The 19023-nt window shown below is 36.5% G+C and overlaps 1 protein-coding gene across 2 annotated transcripts in view; it reads left to right on the top strand.

The window, feature by feature from the left end:
* LOC139141157 (proto-oncogene tyrosine-protein kinase receptor Ret-like) overlaps positions 1–19023 on the top strand; it is a 59249-nt gene that overhangs the window by 30283 nt on the left and 9943 nt on the right. Inside the window, exons 1-12 of one of the 2 annotated variants that reach the window (XM_070710765.1) lie at positions 954–1265; positions 6726–6784; positions 7430–7525; positions 8331–8438; positions 9441–9581; positions 9737–9842; positions 11429–11568; positions 14398–14611; positions 15012–15140; positions 15891–16071; positions 16363–16484; positions 18354–18479. In XM_070710765.1, the coding sequence (XP_070566866.1) occupies positions 1175–1265; positions 6726–6784; positions 7430–7525; positions 8331–8438; positions 9441–9581; positions 9737–9842; positions 11429–11568; positions 14398–14611; positions 15012–15140; positions 15891–16071; positions 16363–16484; positions 18354–18479 (1513 nt within the window). In that variant the 5' untranslated portion in view covers positions 954–1174. Of the gene's footprint in view, positions 1–953; positions 1266–6725; positions 6785–7429; positions 7526–8330; positions 8439–9440; positions 9582–9736; positions 9843–11428; positions 11569–14397; positions 14612–15011; positions 15141–15890; positions 16072–16362; positions 16485–18353; positions 18480–19023 lie in introns of those variants that run through there. The other variant, XM_070710766.1, reaches the window with a different exon arrangement.

Consider the following 19023-nt stretch of genomic DNA (forward strand, 5'->3'; position numbering starts at 1 on the left):
TTATTCTGTCAAATTATAGCAATCTTCAAATTACCTTTTTCAGTCAAACTTCATGAGTATTCGACAATATTTTTGTGTCCGAAACCATGCGACAGTTTGCAAATTTTACAGGGACCTTTTCAATACTTGGCATTAAAGAGTGTGGTGATAAATATCACTATCAAAATCGAGGATAGTAAAAGCCAGACGGGCAAGTCTTGCCTGATGATAGGCAGGACCGAAAACTATAAACGATGAAATTTGATATAAAAATTCGAAATCAGTTAAATGCGACTCTAAAATTTTAGCTAAAGCTGGAGGTCGTCAGCCCTTGCCAGCAGTTAACTTTATCTTATCTGTTGATCCAACTAAAACTGACATCAACACCTTCATGACCTTTAACAAAATGGTTCAAAAGATAGTAGTCGATATTTTTAAATATCGCTTCCCTGTGAAACTAATCTGTGACAGGGGTGATGTTCGCCATTTGTCATCCATAAACACTTCCGCTAAAACATCACTGGGGACTATTCTTTGGTAAATTTGAGCATGAACGTGCAATGCAATTTGCAGTTAAGGTGAAACAAGACAAATTTTCTTATTTTCTTACTTGTCGTAGGCCAATTTTGGAAAAGATTGAACCCTATTTTACAAGTTCAAAGTGTAAAACAATCGGAGCAGAGGCACATGCTGTTACCAGGGGAGGTGTCTTTCGCCTCCGAGTTGATTTAGTTTACAGCTAAATGAGCACAGTGTACCCTTTTAATGTTGAACAGAATTATAATGTATTATTTCTGAGAGTGCGGAGACTAGAGTCAAAACATTTGTAGGTGAACGTTAGAAGATTATGGAGACGAGTAACCATTCTTGTGGGTGTCATTTGTGTACTACGCTTTTCAAGCTTGTTTTGCGGGAAAGGTCATGTAGTGCAAACAAAACGCAGTGATCATGAGTATCGCTTATGATGAGGATGTTTCAATTATCCAGGTCACTAGATCTAGAGCGCGTGCCATATGTCACATGCTTGCCGCGTGTTATCGGAATTTCCATGACAATTAATAACAACGTGAGCATTTTTGACAGGTCAACTGGCATACACAACAGCATAAGAGCGCTGCACTTAGGTACAGTGTCTTTTCTCGATCATCTGTTCGCATGAGCTCACATTAATCTGGTCCCGCTCTTGAAATTTAACATGACGTATCTGAAATTTCTCGTATTGACGATGCTAGTTAGTGCACGATTTAGTGATCAGTCCTACAACAAGGATCATTTTCTTCACCTAGGTAAGTAAATGTCTTTCAGTCTTGTCCCTCGTTTATTCGAAATGCATTTTCCACTCAACATTACACAACCTTCCCATCGAGCATTTTTTTACAACAGCAACAGATTTATAACCTTCTGCGATGAGTGTAGAAGATTGTTTACGGCATATTTAGGGACTAAATCCCACACTTCTTAAGTGATCTGGTTTAATAAGGGGTGATGCACCTAATCCTTCAATTTTCAATTAGTCACGTGACCTAGTGCCCATATAAAAATATTTTTTCCAAAACACAAAAATGGCTTCTCCCGATGATCCAGGGGTTTGGTTGATTTGAAATTCAGCTTATACCAAGCATTTTCTTGTTATATAATATTTGCCAATAAAATCGCGATCGGTCACGTGACCGTAGCCGCCATATTGGATTGTTCGTAAAATCCAATTCAATCTATAAAAATCTTTAGTAAGAGTACTTTCAAGCTCCGAAAGGCATTCGGATCGGTCACGCGATTTGGCGGCCATATTTTTTTTCAAAAAACCTACGATAAGCTTGGAATATTGTTCAAAATTATTCTTCTCCAAAAAACTTGCACCATTTTAAATGAAATTTTACACATATCATCAATAATGAAACACATTTGCATCGGTCACATGGTTTCTCCGAAAATTCCAATTTAGTACTTAAAACTCATCTCCTGCAGAACCGAACACACCATTTGAACGGAAATTTTACCCGTGTCATCCTTGGTGTGAGTACTTTCAAATTTGCGAAAGGCGTTTGGCTAGGTCACGTGGTGTGGTGACCATATTGGTTTTTGCGAAAAGTTCCAATTTAATCTTTAAATATCTTCTCCTAAAGAACCGACACACCATTTGAAATTTTTCAGCCAAACTGATTTTTACTTGCAAGATTATCATCCTTAGTGTGAGTTCTTTCAAGTTTGCGGAAGGCATTAGGATTTGTGACGTTACTTGGCGGCCGTATTGGTTTTTGCGAAAAGCTCTGATCTTAAAATTCATCTTCTCCAGAATCAACACGTCATTTCGACTGAAATATTACTTGTATCATCCTTAGTATAAGTATTTTATGGCTTTCAAAAGGCATTTGGATCGGTTACGTGGTTTGGCGGTCATATTTTTTTTCAAAAAACCTACGATAAGCTTGGAATATTGTTCAAAATTATTCTTCTCCAAAACAAATGCACCATTCTAAATGAAATTTTACACATATTATCAATAATGAAACACATTTGCATTGGTCACATGGTTTTGCGGCCATATTGGTTTTCGCAAAACCTACAATAAACATGAGATGTTATTCAAAATTCATCTCAAAGTTTACAGGAACCAAATGACCATTAGAGTTTAAATTTTTCACTTTGAAACATCACTGGAAGTATTTTCAACCATGAAAACCGCTTGGACCCCGCCAACGCTGCTTACAATTTTAATTTCTTTCTGTATTTTGCTGCGTCATAGCGTAGTCATGTCCTATATCATCTCGAATATCCTCCGAATTAATCGCCGTGTTTTGCAAGTTGAAAACTGCCGAGTTTTCTGTGTTGAAACGACGATGTTTGTGTTTGGCCAAAAGTTTAATCTGTGGCCACCTCTATAGAATTTAAACAGCTGTCAATATCCAGGTTTGACATAAAACACACAACTACAATGGAATTTTGTTTGAAATATCGATGTTGTATGTGCGTGTTAAATCCCCTGTCTTGAGATTTCCCTGGGGACCAGAAATAAAGTGGATCCAAGTTAAGGTAGTGTGCACCTGGAACGTGGAAGGCTTACAAGTTTGCTCAAATTTTCCTCACTGAAACTTTCGGTCAATCTTTTGCCAAAATAATATTTTTAAAAAACGGGGTCATCGTAGAAATTTCGGTACTAGAGAAACAAAATATCTGACATGACCTGACAAAATATCTGACAATCAATTGTGCTTATCTTTTGCACTATCTGACACCCAGTCTTCAGTCAATATTATGGAAAAAGCTGTATGTGATATCACGCTCTGGATGACTCAAAACAAGTTAAAATTTAACGACGACAAAGCGGAAGTGCTACTCATCCGTTCCAAATTTAGCCGTATGCCACGCCTATTTACTGACATCAATATTGACACGAGTTCTGTTTCACTGACCGAATCGGCACACAAAATAGTAGCATTGTATTCGATAGTCACCTCTCCTACCGGAAACATATATCCACCACATGCAAATGCATTTACTTGCCGATCCATTTACTTCAGTTTTCGAAAAATCTGACATATCCGATATTATCTCGCCAGTGACATTTGTAAACAGTTTGTTCAAGCTTTCTTTCATCCAAACTCGAGCATGGCAATGAACTGTTACATGGCTTATCATATGAACACATCAAGCCGCTTCAACATACAAAGAATACTGCTGCAAGAGTCATTTACCCGTACCAAGAAACGCGAACATATTACAGCTATTCACAGAAAGCTTCATTGGTTGCCAGTGCAGTCCAGAATACAGGTCAAAGTGTTTTACACTACCTACAAAGCATTCAACGGTCGGGCACCAACTTACAAAACCCACCTCGTCTAGGAAAAGCAAAGTACATGCAGGACTCTGCGTTCATCTGATAAATGTGTATTGAAGGAACCAAGCTTCAATCTTGAATCATATGGTGGCCAAGCATTCTCACGCGTCGCATCTCAATTGTAGAATGAAATTCCATATTTTAAATTTCAAGAACCATTTGCCTATAATTTCCTACTCATACAAAAAACCCATTGGTACGAAACTTTTTAACTATAACAATGTCTTGAACAATTTCAACTTTTCTTCAAATAATAGCAGAACTTGCAATTGCTTGTCATCTCCCTTTTGCTATAAACCACTTGGTCATATAACAACAGGTGACCTGACCATCATTACAAACAGCAAACTTCGGCAACTCTTTCAATATGGCCAAAAATATCGGGAGCAACGAAATATTAATTGGAAATTTAAATTCAGAATTATCATGGAAGCCGCCGAAAATATGCAAGACAGTGGGCTGCATTTAAGGAAGTTGATGTACAATGTCTCCCTGACTGGCTTGGCAAAGTCAGAGATAAATTAAAATCACGTACTTCACATATCCGTTCTCACACTAACGATGTAAATACTTCATTAGATGAACCGTCTGTCAAAGCATGCCTTGATGCTTTACACAACGAATATGTTGTAGTTCCTGCAGACAAAGCTTCAAAAAACATTATCTTTGTCTGTAGGAATTATTATACCCAGTGCATATACAGAATTAAACCTTCATTCAGATAAGAGTAATACAACCTACACTCTTTATTTCCTCCTTTTCTGATGAAGACGTGTTTTCAAACCATTCATCTGTGTTCAGTGAATTGGGCATTCCTTTGAAAAAGAGGGACAAAGCACTGCCTATGTTGTACTGAATACCTGAATTGCACAAGAACCCTTACAAACAACGCTTTATCGCAGGATCAAGCAAATGCCCCACTAAACATCTGTCACAATTATTGACTATAATTTTAACAACCATCAAAAATGGCCTTTTTGATATTGTGACAAAGTGTATGAAACGAGTGGATTGAATCAAATGTTGATACCAAAAATTTCAAAGGAATTGTTGCTTGATTTAAAAGTCAAGAAAAACAAGTACAGGTCAATCCGAACATTTTACGTTTCTACATTTTACACCACAATTCCCACGATATACTTAAACGAGGCTATCACCTCTTGTTAAACAAGCTTTCTTGCATAAAAATGGCAGTAGAATGTACCAATACATAACCATCAAACATAGTTCAGGTTATTAAAGTAACAGCATGGATGCCCAGCACAAATACACAGATGAAGAAATTATTAAAATGCTAATTTCTTAATCTACAACATATTTGGTAAGTTTGGTGGTATGACCTTTCAACAATCTATCGGCATACAATGGGTACAAATTGTGCACCCCTTCTTGCTGACTTATTTCTGTCTTCAAATGAAGCAGAGTTCCTACAATCTCTCTACAAAGCAGGGTCTAAAAGACTTGCAAGGCGTTTTAACAACACGCACAGATATATCGATGATCTGATTAGTCTAGACAATCCAGACATATCAAATTACTTACATCATATTTATCCTGTTGAGTTCAAAATCAAAGAAACAACAGAGGGTGAGAACTCCGCTTCGCATCTTGATCTGTTCCTACAAGTGGGTACTAATGGGCTACACACTAAGCTGCATGACAAAAGGGATGATTTCGATTTTGAAATTATAAATTATCCCCACTTATCAAGTAAATTTCCTTCTGTACCTTCTTATGGTGTGTACGTGTCTCAACTTCTCAAATATTATAGGGCTTGTGATTCCTCGGCTAATTTTCAAGTGAGACACAGCTCATTGGCATCAAAAACTAGTGAGACAGGGATAAACATCAAAAAGACTCGTGAGGACTTTTAAAAAGTTCAACGGTCGATATGACGACATGGTGGCCAATATGACACCTCGGTTCCGCAAATGATTAGCTACAGCATTACCAGCTTTGACTTATTACAGTGATTCATATAGTGTATCATTTCATACAATATTTAGACAATTTTGGGACGAATCCTGACGGGTGTAGCATGCTAGCAGGGTACGCTTACCCATTCCGTACAACTGGTACCACCACTAACTATCAGTGGTTCAGGATGGTCCTACTTGAATTTGTAAATCACAAATGTCCCATTGACCTGGTGATATATTAGCTTAAATGGAAATGATTATTGGACTAGTTTAATGTCATATTCCACTTTAACTTAGACAAAAGCCCTCAGCCACAAGCTTCAGAAGGAATCTTAAAACTTAGTTATTTACTAAAGCGATTGCTTCATAACTGTTCAGCGCCTCTGAACTATAGATACACAGGATACCGGTGCTTTATAAATAATTTTATTAACTGATTGACATGGCGATATTTGAAATTCAAAATGGCCGCCATCCCTGTTTTAACTCAATTGAAGACTGTGAAAAGTGTTCTCACCAAAAAGTTCTAAATAAGCGCCCATAAGCGTTACCAAAAGCATATTGAAAAAAAAAATTAGAGTCCGAATGTTTTCCCAAGGTGCATTCTACCGTCAGGGAAACTATTTAAATGCGGGAAAGCAAAAAGTCTACACTCAACAAAGCTACTGGTATTATTCTATTTGAACTGTTTCTTTCAAAATAAAACTTTTTATTGTGTCCAAGTTCAAAAATTAATGATCATCTATATAATATCTTTGCCAGTGTATTCTCACAATCGAATCAAGGGTACACGCCAGTATTTGATATGCCTCTCAAACTTGAAAGTACAAAATGTGATGTGTAATGTAATGTGTTACACTTACACGCTGCGTTTAGAGGATTACTAGATTATTTGACTCTGTAGTTCGTATGAGTAAGGATGATATTTTCGTTGTGTTTAATGAAAAAGATGAATATACGTCTGATTATATATTCATGTCTACATTTTTCAGGCCACGACTTATGTGACAATGTGACAGGAGGAAGCACATATTCAGTGACAATACCGGAGGTATGTTGCGCCCATGTGTAGAAAGGAATATCAAATGAATATCAAATTGCTACGATTTGTATAATGATATTATTATCATCATTATGATATAGTTTTAATCTATCTGCAATGGACTCTTTAATTATGAATGTTAATGCAAACATACTGACTTTTATGTAAAAAGTGATCATCAGCGCCCTCTACTGACTTTGATGTAAAAATAATCAGCAGCGCCCTCTACTGACTTTTACGTAAAAAGTAATCAGCAGCGTCCCTTGCTCTGCTTATTTTTCATCCCTGTTTTCAAATCCTGATATAACCCTAAATAATCATATGTAATAGGACAATACGAAGAAGAGTGATTGTAACTAGGTTTACCCATTTCCAGCCGAGAACCAATTTCATAGCAAGGAAAGTCTTGTCATCTTACTGGAGACTATTTACGTCAAATATCGTCTTTCGCTTTTCACTTGGTGCATTCTCTCCAGATATCTGTCGAAGAAATGCCAGTTTGTAATTATCTAAAATGGTATAGAGCGGCTTTAGAATCGCATTAGTTCAATGTTCGTTAACAAGTCCAAGAATCATTTGCATCCCCATCGGGCCGCCGCAGAAGTATTCATCATTTGATTCTACTATACGTTTTCCCATTATTTCTATGTACAGATGTCCCCGGTTGGTACAGAATTTTATCGAATACCAACTATTCATGGAAACGCGTCAATTCAGAATCGTTTTTTCATCGACAACAGTACAAACAAGGTATAGAATTTCATTAGTTCAGAAAAGCTTTAAGCAAATGCCTTGAAAATGTTAGTGCTTAGGAAATGCTTTGATCGTTTAGAGATGAAAATAGTAATGTAACATGGCATCAATACATTCCTAGTCCACCGATCTGGTTGTAAAGGCGATTGGTTTACCAATCGTTTGGAATAAGTTGTCTTGAAATTTGTGGAGAACCTTAGGTATTGAGAGCCTAGTGTCTTCGTAAACAATAAAAAGGTGCAATGTTATAAACGTAAACAATTGATGTAGAGAATAGTTACAACAATGAATATTACCAGTGTCATATTTTAATTGTACAAATTTATTTTCATTCTCCAATTATAGTAAAATGATGTTAGATTTTAATTCTTCATAATGAAAGAAAAATCTTACTGGCTTACGAATTTTTTTAAATAATTGACACAGCGTTTACAGTTTACGGTCACGAGTGCATTTATCATTCTTTCTAGTATTGACGTATTTTGCTATGCTTTACTAAGTTGTGGTGATAAACAGCGAAATATCCGCAGGTGGCAATGCCTAAGATTTTGAGACTTGAGATAGTTAATCAGCTTAATGTGTTCTTTTAGTTTTGTTTTGTTTAGTTTTTTGTTTGTTTGTTTGTTGTTTGACGAGAGCTGTCAAAAATTTTAACTTGCATTCATAACGGCTGTTTTAGAACCTTCAGATCACCATGTTATATTCTACAATGCTTTGTGTGGAGTCCTGCAGCACGATTTGCGATAAGAAGTCTGTACTTGATTCTAAACAATAATAAATTTGGCTATATTTTGTCCAACAGAATGAACGGTTTGATGTGACTGACACTGGTATTGTTTATCTCTCTGGATACCTGGACTATGATATTGACCAAGAATTCAATCTAAGTATTCTTTCACTTGAAATGACAGTATGTTTTCTTCTTATATTAGTCTGTCTGTCTGTCCGTATGTATGTATGTACATATGTATGTGTGTATGTGTATATGTATCTGTCCTTCTATCTATGTGTATATCTATCTACGTTTGTGTCTGTCTGTCTGCGTGTCTCTTTGTCTATCTGTCTGTCTGTCTATCTGTTCGATGGCCCAGTGCGAGAGGAGAGTATCTCCTATGCTACGCCCCTCATACACTGGGCCGTCGAATTTAAGTGATCTTGAAGGTGTGTGTTTGACTATTTATTGTTGTTACAACGGTTGTCCGACAAACGGTCTTCCATAGATTGCTCCGTGAAGTCCACAATGTCGCCGATGCGTAGACAAAAAAGTTCCTGGACTAGTTGTAAAAATTTTGAAAAATATACTTTAAGGACACCATTCTTCTCAATTCCAATTTGATATGATTTAGAAAAGTATGCTTGATTGATTGATTGATTGATTGATTGATTGATTGATTGATTGATTGATTGATTGATTGATTGAAAGAGGAGTGAAGTTAGCATTTTTTGTAAAATTTTCCTCAGATTGTGTCCTCAGCCATACAGAATAATGTGATTGAAAGTAGGGAGAATAGTTGCATCTGTTTTATGAAACAAAAGGATATTGATTTTTTTTCAAAGAGAAAAGACAAAAGCAATTTAACATGCTGACTTTTTTCAGAGAATGGCCCTTTCAGTTTGTAATAACTTGCTTCCAAAAGTATGGCATGCATTTTTAGTACCTGCAGAAGATGACGTTAATGGTTAAATAACGGTTTCTTTGAAATTTATACTGAACCATCTTAACGTACTTTTAATAAATAAATTAATCAATTATCTTGAGACTTCACATTATTGCAGTGATGCAAAACTGAAATAGTTATAAGACAACTAACGACGCTGGTACAAATCAAACAGAGCTGTGGAAATTTATTGCACTGTGCTCTGCTTTTTGACTGTAAAAGCAAACAGTTCTATTAAAATTGTGCTTTTGTAGACTGCAGGAAGTAACGTCTGTTTAAAACATCGAGTTTATGTAATGGTTGAAGATAACCCTGCTTGGCCACTTTACTTCAATGAAAGTTGCTGTTTGTGTCGTGTTGATAGGGCTAGGGATCGTACTCAGGACGACATGCATGTAAGTATTGAAGCCTTTCTGTCACATTTTTTAATGTGAGTTTTGAAAGTAAAGTAGCTGTTGATTGTTTGTTTGTTTGTTTGTTTGTTTGTTTGTTTGTTTGTTTGTTTGTTTGTTTAGGTTATCAATACCCCCCTCTTCATGTTTTCTTGCAGTCTTCCTATATTGAATTTTTGATCGGAGAAGAGGCGCAAATTGCAATTGATGTATCAACTCCAATGGTCTGGAAGGAGAGATTATACCTAGATATTCTGAATCCATGTATGTATCCTACAATACGAGTGTTGATTAAATGAAGCGTTATTTCTTTATTAAGGTGGAGCTGCCAACAGAGTTTTTTTCAAAGCAATATTTCTCATCAAAGATGACAAGGAAACCCCCTCATACTATATATTTTCAAAAAGCAGAGACCCTAAACTTTAGTATTGTAGCAGTAGTTTACTCGAAAGATGAAGTGGGTGTATATTTCGGGTAAAAATCTCAATTTTGATATTAATGATAAAAATTAATTTAAGTCAAAAACTTGACACTATTTTCTGAAATGTAATAGTTAACTTGAAAGAAGAGTATATGTTAAAAAAACGAGTAGTTTATTTTGCATTATCTATCCTCATTCAAAAATGGCAAGGGTTGAAAAACTGACATTCAAAAAAGGTGATTAAAATCATGATTGGTATAATTCAAATGCCTCTTATTTAAAATGTAAGAACTTTATTGCCAAACAAAATAGTTGTTCTTTTAAAGAGTATGTAAAGAACATAATGTCAAAATTTCAGAAAATTTGACCCAGCAAGAGTGAAGTTAAATTCTTCGGAAATTTTGAAATTGGGAGGAAAAAGAAATCAGGTGATTTGCATAAATTAACACTTCTTTATCACGAAACTTACGACTGCTTGACAAGCTAAAAGGTGAACCCCACCAATATTTAAATCTTGGGTTAACGTATTAATTAAAATTGAATGAATATTTGTAAAAACGTGATTTTTGAGCAAAATAGGCTGTGTTGGGTGCAGCACCCCTTAATTGCTTGTCATTGTTTTTATTCGGTATTTTTTTACCTATTCACATTTAATGGTAGATATATCATAAAGTAGGGGTGACTTGTGAGAGAACTTCATTTACTTTCTTGGAGCTAAAGTGTCTTCATACATGTACGCTCCATTGATTAACTCGACAATCTTTACTGTATCGTCTGTTTTGTCATTGTAAAACCAAGTCTTTCAAACAATACGAAATTAACGGGAATAGTCATTGCTCGATGTTAAATTAATTCTCATTAACAGATTGAATGTAACACTTTCATAAAGTTACTGGTTAAACAAAAAAGGACTGTTTTCGGACACCGCCTGCGTCATTTCAGAACCTGCACGTCAAGTTTTGTTTTGTTTTTTGTTTTGTTTTTTTGGGGGGTACATACCCGTCAGTACAGCTATCTTTGATTTGCATGTCCAAAAATGCTCAAAAGAAAACAGAAGTATTGCGCAAGCAGTGATAATAACTGTTCCATCAATAGTGCCAAACCAGGATTGTTAGGAAAAAATAAAGAAAGGGGAAACTAAAACAGAAAAACACCGCGTCACCATATCACCCTTTCTGAATGTCAAGGACCAGAATTTCTTTCCCCTTATGTCAAATGCTTTACAATTGAGCTTATGGGGATTCACTACAACGTATGTAAGCAGGTTCTTGCAAAGATATTTTTACACTTGACTTTCATCATTGCAATGTTAGTCATTCTAGTAACGTACACACAAACTTTGCATTGAAATTACGTCAGTTGTGGCAGTAAGTTTACGTCCAGAGTTCTAATTGTCAAATGTCTTTGTTTTAATTTTACAAATTGACAGGTGCGGCAGACCTGTATATTTATATGGACGGCCTGGACGATTCGCTATTCAGCAATTATTCCCATAATATCACGACCTGCAAGTGTGTTGAACAAAGCACAACCGAAGAATTTGTCGCTGGTCACATCCAAGTCATAGAGGTAATGCCAAGTCGAGTATATGAGCTAAAGCGTAAGCGAATGCTACGTCCTTTTTCAATGAACATGATGCAATGTTTATATAATGCGACAGCAAATTCAAAACGACACCAAAGCTGTATATAAATATGGATACTGCAACATCAATAAAATCTGCTTAATTAGACACCGTGTTGACTTTATCACGCGATTTATTGATTCAATCTTTAGGATCTATCATTACATCGGTCAACATTTCGCGATATACTGATGACGTGAGAAAACTTTCACATCATTACTATATCGTGCGATGTTGACTGATTGATTTAATGATCTGATAAGGGTTGTTTTGGGGCAGTGTGTATGACCAATTAAAGTAGCGTGTTGTCAAGTGATCAGCACTTGCAATTACAATTGCGTGAAATGCACACTCCACGATTTTTTCGGGGGTCTATGAGTAATGTGTGGATAGCGAATTTCACAGATTGAAGAAAAGAAGAGTATCTAAATCCCCACGGTCGTTCGTACAGTACTCTGTTGAACGATGCAGTGGATCCTTTTCATAATTATTCAAATTTCAAAATATCGACGGCAAACCTTTAACAACGAGAAATTATTCTTTCTTGGTGACCCGCATGTCTCGATGACCCACACATTTCTGTAATTTGTAACACACATGTAACTGCTGACCAATCTCAACTACCATTGTTCATAATGACAAGACTGATCAATGTCTGGAAGAACATTTTTAATTAGTTTATCGATTTGAAGTAGAAATGACGAAGCTGGCAAACTTTTTTCAATCGTCATCCAAGGCTATTTCTTACTGCGTCGACTAACTGCCTGCCTGCGGAGTTTCGAACTTCCGACGAGTTGCATTCAGCGTCTTTGACACATTTCAGAAAACTTGCGATGAAAGCATGACTCAAAGGTAACAGAATGGTAAAATTCAACACGAAAAAATTTCTGACGTTGACGTCAAAACGTAATATTTATAAAAACCATGCAGAAGTTCTGACAGTATGAAAGCAAGAGACCGACAAGCACATGTATGTCAAAATACAGCATGGTCTTTTATACTTAATTTTCAAAATCTTGAACCGTTCTGACGATTTTATCTTTCAATCTTTAGTTTTAATAACTTGTATTACCTTTATTTGAATTTACAATGTTCTCGGCCAACAATACTTCAGTTTCCTCCCGTAGAAAGTGCGAAAACATCGAATGGCAAACTCAAAGGCATAGAACAAGTCACTTTGGTAGATTCCATATGCAAGGTACAGTTTAAACTGCGCGGACACATGACACAGCCGGTTCGAAGTGTACTAAGTTTGATCTAGCTTGATCATGCAGTCATAGGCACATTTCTACGTCAGTAGAGGTAAACTGTTTTGATACAATGGCGAAGTCTACTTCTCCATAGCAGCCATTTTCGAGGTACACATTCAACCGACGGCCATGCATTGGATATATTTTTGACACCTCTAAATCAGGTCATAATAAAAGTATGGGCTCATGATCACTGGTACTGTTGCGATAGCGTGGAAGCTTCAAATGTGCCTAATCCTTTCTGGAGCAGCTATCGAGCGAGTGACATCTGTCCTGGATGTAACTAAATGCCATATAGCGTTAACTGTGAAGAGGCAAGTGATAAATATATTATTACCTGAATATATAGTTTTATGTGACCTCGCAGCAGGAGACAATTGCCCTCCTAGAGTCGGGCAGATTGTCACCTGCTCTCGGGGGCACATAAACCTACGTATTCAAGTAATAAAATATAGTATCGAGGTATACAGATGTCCTTGTTGGAAATTACAGTGATCGATTCGGAAAGCAGAGCGTAATAAATAAATAATCAAATTACTTCAAGTAGAAAGTAATAATATATGTTACTTAAGTTTCATGCATCCTGCAATCTTCAAACAGAAGTGAAAGGATTCTTAGCTCTACATTCTATATATTTATATGTTTGGGACGCACCATTGTATTTGCAGGTGGTGTTAAAATTTGATAAATAATAATTCAGAGCGTTTGTTTACCAACGTAGATTTGTCAGCATTGATAATGGGTAGCTTTTCTGATATACAAAGATTACTTCGCTTGCCATGCTAGAGTAAGTCGATGCTTTGTCAGTAATTGACCACGAGACGTCGAAGACCAGGTTCTTGTCTTTTAAAGACCGAACAAAGTTTGACAACTTTTTGCAGTTATGATATTTCTTGTTACGGAACGATTGCATGTGATTAGCGGAGTGCCTCTTTAATGTGTTACCAATGAGGCCGATGTAAATCTTGTCCCGTTGATACCTTGGCCTTGTAAACGATACTTTTGACTTGACAATCACCCTTCAAGGGGCATGCAGACTTGTCCCGGCAATTATTATAAGCTGGTCGATCTTCACGTTGGTATCAAGTGATTACCCTCTTATCATGTGATTTGATTACTAGCCATATTTTTCATAGTTCTGCGCAAAATAAGCTCATACGACCAAAGTATTGTCATATTGTTACTGCTTGGTCGTTTTGTTTCAAAAAAGCGTGAAATAAGGTTCGATGATGTGCTACTAGTGCTACAAATAGATCAGGTGCTCGTCGTAAAATCAAAAAGTTAAAATAGGGGAAACTTTAGGAAGAGTCCATTTCGCTCTATTACTTGTCATTTGTATCAACGCAGACAGCAAGTAACTGCTTATGAATGATGGCAGACATCACGGCTCAGAAAAGGTGATCCTAATGTTTTCCTTTAAGAGCAATTGAATGCAGTTTATGTTCAGTAAGTATTCAATCCCTAAAACATCGTCATCAGCGACTTCTAATTGCATTCTACTTATATAAACTCAATAACTTTCAGACATTCGACAAAATACCAATACATCTTCAAAATAGAAGTTGGTTCATAGATAAGCGACAAAGTCGCACCCCAAAGTCGCAACTTCAATTTGTGAGGATGAATTTTACCGACGAACTACTACAGCGGGCACGGGATGAAACTCCTCTTCGATGCGAAATGCGGTCTCTTGATTCGGGAAAAACGTTCAGCAGCATTGTAACATTAAGAGTGCTTGGTAAGATGAATCGATTGTTTATTTGTTGACTTTTCCTACCCCTGCGAAAATATTTGGATATCAAATGCTGAAATGTCAAACTTGGTTTCAACATTTCAGCAGTATATTTATCACCCCCAGTAAATACCTGCAGGTCTTTAATTTAATGAAATACATTCTTGCTCTGAGTCGTCTGTCATTTAAGTGATGTGTATCCACACTGCTGTTCTCATGAAAATTTAAACAGTATAAGCTTATTGGTACATCCTTTGATTTTGTATTCAAACGACAGCTTGATACAATACTTGTAACTTGGAATGGCAAAAATCATGTCTAACAAAACAGGACTGATAAAAAATGGTTTCTTCACGACGCTTTTGTGATCTAAATCCCAGTTTCCATGTGACCCATTATTGCACAGGGTGTCCGGATGGATTGTATGGTCTACAGTGTGAGCATATCTGCATTTGCGAAAATGGGGCAACTTGCCACACTCTGGACGGATCTTGTAAGTGTGCTCCTGGTTGGAGAGGACCGGCATGCGATATACGTGAGTGAGATTCACTAATGTGTTTATTACTTCACTTCTGTGTTGAGAACACCGATTACGTCTTTATTGTATTCGCATACGGACTTTGATGAGACAATAAAAAAAGTAATGAAACTCTGACAAAAATCAGACTTCCCTCGATAGAAAGCGCTTGAAGTTGCAGGATATGTTGTTTTTGTATCAAATTTTAAAGATGTTAGCAAACGGCAACAGTTTTAATTTGAGAATAGTCATATTATTTTTAAAAAAATTAATAACTAATGACTAGTTTAAAACTAATATCCTTTTAATATAATACTGGACTATATTGGACACCGTAGACGATCGCTCTTATCTGATCCTGAAATACACGCCAACAAATCACGAACAATGCGTCATAATATCATTTTACACGCACAGTGCCTGACTCTATGTTCAGATATCCAATATGTTGTAAAAGTTTAGACTGGTCCCCAGTCGCTTTGCTTGTCTCATCTGAGCAGTTACTGTCAGGCCAAGCCAAGACGTTCACCCAACGATCTGAGCACCAGCCTACCACCTAGCCTTTCAGTCTACTGAGGTTCATTCCTTCAATTTATTCTGTTTTGATATTTCCATGCCCACAGACTTGGGACTCCCTAGCCTTTGCCTTACTTCAAACGCTATTGAAATAAACATGATGTAGGCAAAACCCCAAATTTATAATCGTAACGCGCCAAAATCACGTTCAAGGGCCGCTCAATGATGCATGGTAACATTTTGTTTTGACAGGTCGCAGCGAAGTTCGATTCAGTGCACATTACAGAGAACTTCACTTCGGCGAGTATCTTATGCTAGCAGTCACTGGTTATAACATCCAGCTCAAACATGACACTGTAACCTGGTACCTGAACGGTTCAACAGAATTTTTGAGTAGCTCGAGAGACAAACCAATAACGTCAATCGATCAAAGGCAGGAAACTTTTAGCTGTTGTTTTGTTTAAGTTTTCATTCTTTGAAAGTCCTTATGCTCATCACCTGGTCAATATTGGATGGCTTCGCTTGATGGGTTAAGTCCCTCCACATGACACTTCTGTGTTTATTCCTTGTATTGCAATTATTTGCCTCTCCTACTGCCCGAACCTTAGGAGAAAGTTTGAATTGCTATTATCTCTCTCTCTCTCTCTCTCTCTCTCTCTCTCTCTCTCTCTCTCTCTCTCTCTCTCTCTCTCTCTCTCTCTCTCTCTCTCTCTCTCTCTCTCAGTCCGAATACAGCAAACTTATTTATATACGGTGTCAGTGATAATTATGCTGGAACATACACATTTTCTGTGACCGATGCCGAAGGCAACAACTTTTCAGATACAACATTCTTGTCTTTCAAAGGTAGGTAGAAGTTATTGCGGGTGAAGGAGATGATTATGTAAGTATTACGATAAATGCATATGGATAGGTGTATGGGTACACGTGGTGACGCTGTTTATAGAGTTGACATGGTAGCGGTAAAGGCTAGAGCGTCAGTTATAAACTTCAATAAAACTATTAAAACATAAAAGTAGTCAACATTCTCTGTGGAATAAAAAAAACTAGACATTTGGGCACAAAGGCATTGCAGAGTTATAGCCCGTTGAAACGTCTGAAAAACTGACCAAATAAGAGGAAGTTGGGGAGTCCTTAGTGTATTAACTATGGTAGAGGTCCCCTAGCTTTTAAAAAAATGTTTGAAAAGGGAAAGTCATTTTTTACTGTTTTTCAGGAAAGTTTGACAAGGCAGTGCTTGCATTCAGAATGCGTGACTGCTATTATAAATGTATTTTTAGATTCTTTGAGTGTCAAAGAGGTGTCAAAACTGAGATTAACCAAAAAACTGCTCTGTGACTTCAAAAGAGGGGTGCAAATATGGCTTGTTTTCAACATTTTTGAGAGAATAACAGTTTTCCTTCATAATTTTATACCAATGTAATCCAACCTTTGAAATGAGATATGGACATGGAATTTTTACAGCCTATTACAGCCTATATTACATATTCGCTCTTCTGGCCGCACTCTTCGCTCTTTTACAGATGGAGCTTATACCCTTTATCAGCCTATTGTTAACACGGCTTTTTATGGAGACAGGTCATTTTCTACAAGTGCTCCAAGGTTGTGGAACAGGCTGCCTTTTTTACTCCGTTGCAGTGAGAATTTTAACATTTTTAAATCAAACCTTAAAACTTTTTTATTCACCGAATGACTTTTTATATCATACATTTTAAATGCCTTTTCACTTTTTATCAAGTTATGTACAGCGCTTTGAGATGTGTTTACATGGAAAGCGTTTTTTCAAGAAATAAATATTATTATTATTATTATTAACAAGGTTACAGATAAGATTTGTACGGCACAATTTTCCTGTATTTGAAGTACTTTTTGAAAAAGAATTTTTAATAATTTTTTGATATGTAAACCCATGTAAAATCATAAAAACAAATTTTATTTACAAATCCTGCCGTACAAATCTTACAATTAATAGTGTCAACATATTTATAACTAATTTGGTAATATTAATTTATTATTAAATTCAAAGATGTAAAAAAATATGAAAAATTAAATTTTAATATTGATTGGTGTCATATTTCAAAATCATGGCTACAAATAAACAATTTTCATATTCTTTGGAGAAAGTATTAACTAAGGGTGTTATCCTGAAAATTTGAACTAAATATCGTGATTCTAACACTTGAAACATGACATTAACTCTGAGAAAAGAATTGGTGCAAAAATAGCCTTTACCGCTACCTTAAAGTTTAAGTAATATGCAACTCGAAAGTGCAAGACGTCAACCTTTGCTCAAACTTTCCTCAATGAAACTTTCGACAATTCTCCTATCAAAGCAGAACTAAACCTCAGGGATCACCGTGCAAAATGTGGTAACAAAGAGTTTTCCGATATTTGAAATTCAAATAACCGCTCTCCCTGTATCAACTCGATGGGGAAAATGATAATGTTTCATTTTTGAAAACACTTAAACGGTGAAAACTTTTCTTTCACCAAGAGCTTTAACATGAACCCCAACAAGTGGGTAGGTCAGAAGAGAATTGATAAAATGTGAAAACCCGAATTTCTGTCCCCGGGGCGCCTTGGTACGTATTTAGTTACACTGTAGCTAGATTAGTGGCGAAAAGAACAGCCGTATGGTTCATGACATATTACTCAAGTATTGTCGATGTTTTAATTATTTTTATATATGCTACTGTTCTACTGGCTTACAAATAGGTTGCAAGAACAACTATTTCGGCGAAAATTGCGACTTGGTTTGTAACTGTACATATGGTGGCCGATGTGATCGATATCAAGGTTGCGTATGCCCACCGGGAAGGACTGGCGCTCATTGTGAAAACGGTGAGTGAATTAAATAATAAACACGACAGCCAGGGGAGATCATAGAAAGACAATTGCTTGAATGATACCTTCACCTTTGGCCAGATGAGACAGGTCAAAGAGCAGGTAACAAAATCACGATTTTTTTTCCTAACCATCATCTGAAGGGTACTAAACCTCAATCAGCATGCTTTGTTCATACCAAACGACTCCCAAGCCGTGTGGTTATGGTAGAGGCCTTTGCTCGAATATGGGAACGTAGAGGTGCTTATAGTTTTCTCTATTTTCGTACCATTGCTTTTGTTTGTGTTATTTCAATAACCGCTTTGGGATTTTGGTTAATGCTACTCAAAGCAGTATGACAGAAACCATACATGAGGTCATGTCATGTCACCATGGCAAATATGAAGTCCTCTATGTGTTGATTTTGCACCACTTTGAGAATGACATACATTATATAGAGGTCGATAACCGAAAATTAATTTCGGTGTAGCAATTAGAAACGATGAATATCAATTCACAAGATTTTATCATTCTGCAAAACATACGGTGAGATATAGGTTTC

Source organism: Ptychodera flava, chromosome 9, assembly GCF_041260155.1.
Source record: "Ptychodera flava strain L36383 chromosome 9, AS_Pfla_20210202, whole genome shotgun sequence".
Taxonomy (NCBI): Eukaryota; Metazoa; Hemichordata; class Enteropneusta; family Ptychoderidae; genus Ptychodera; species Ptychodera flava.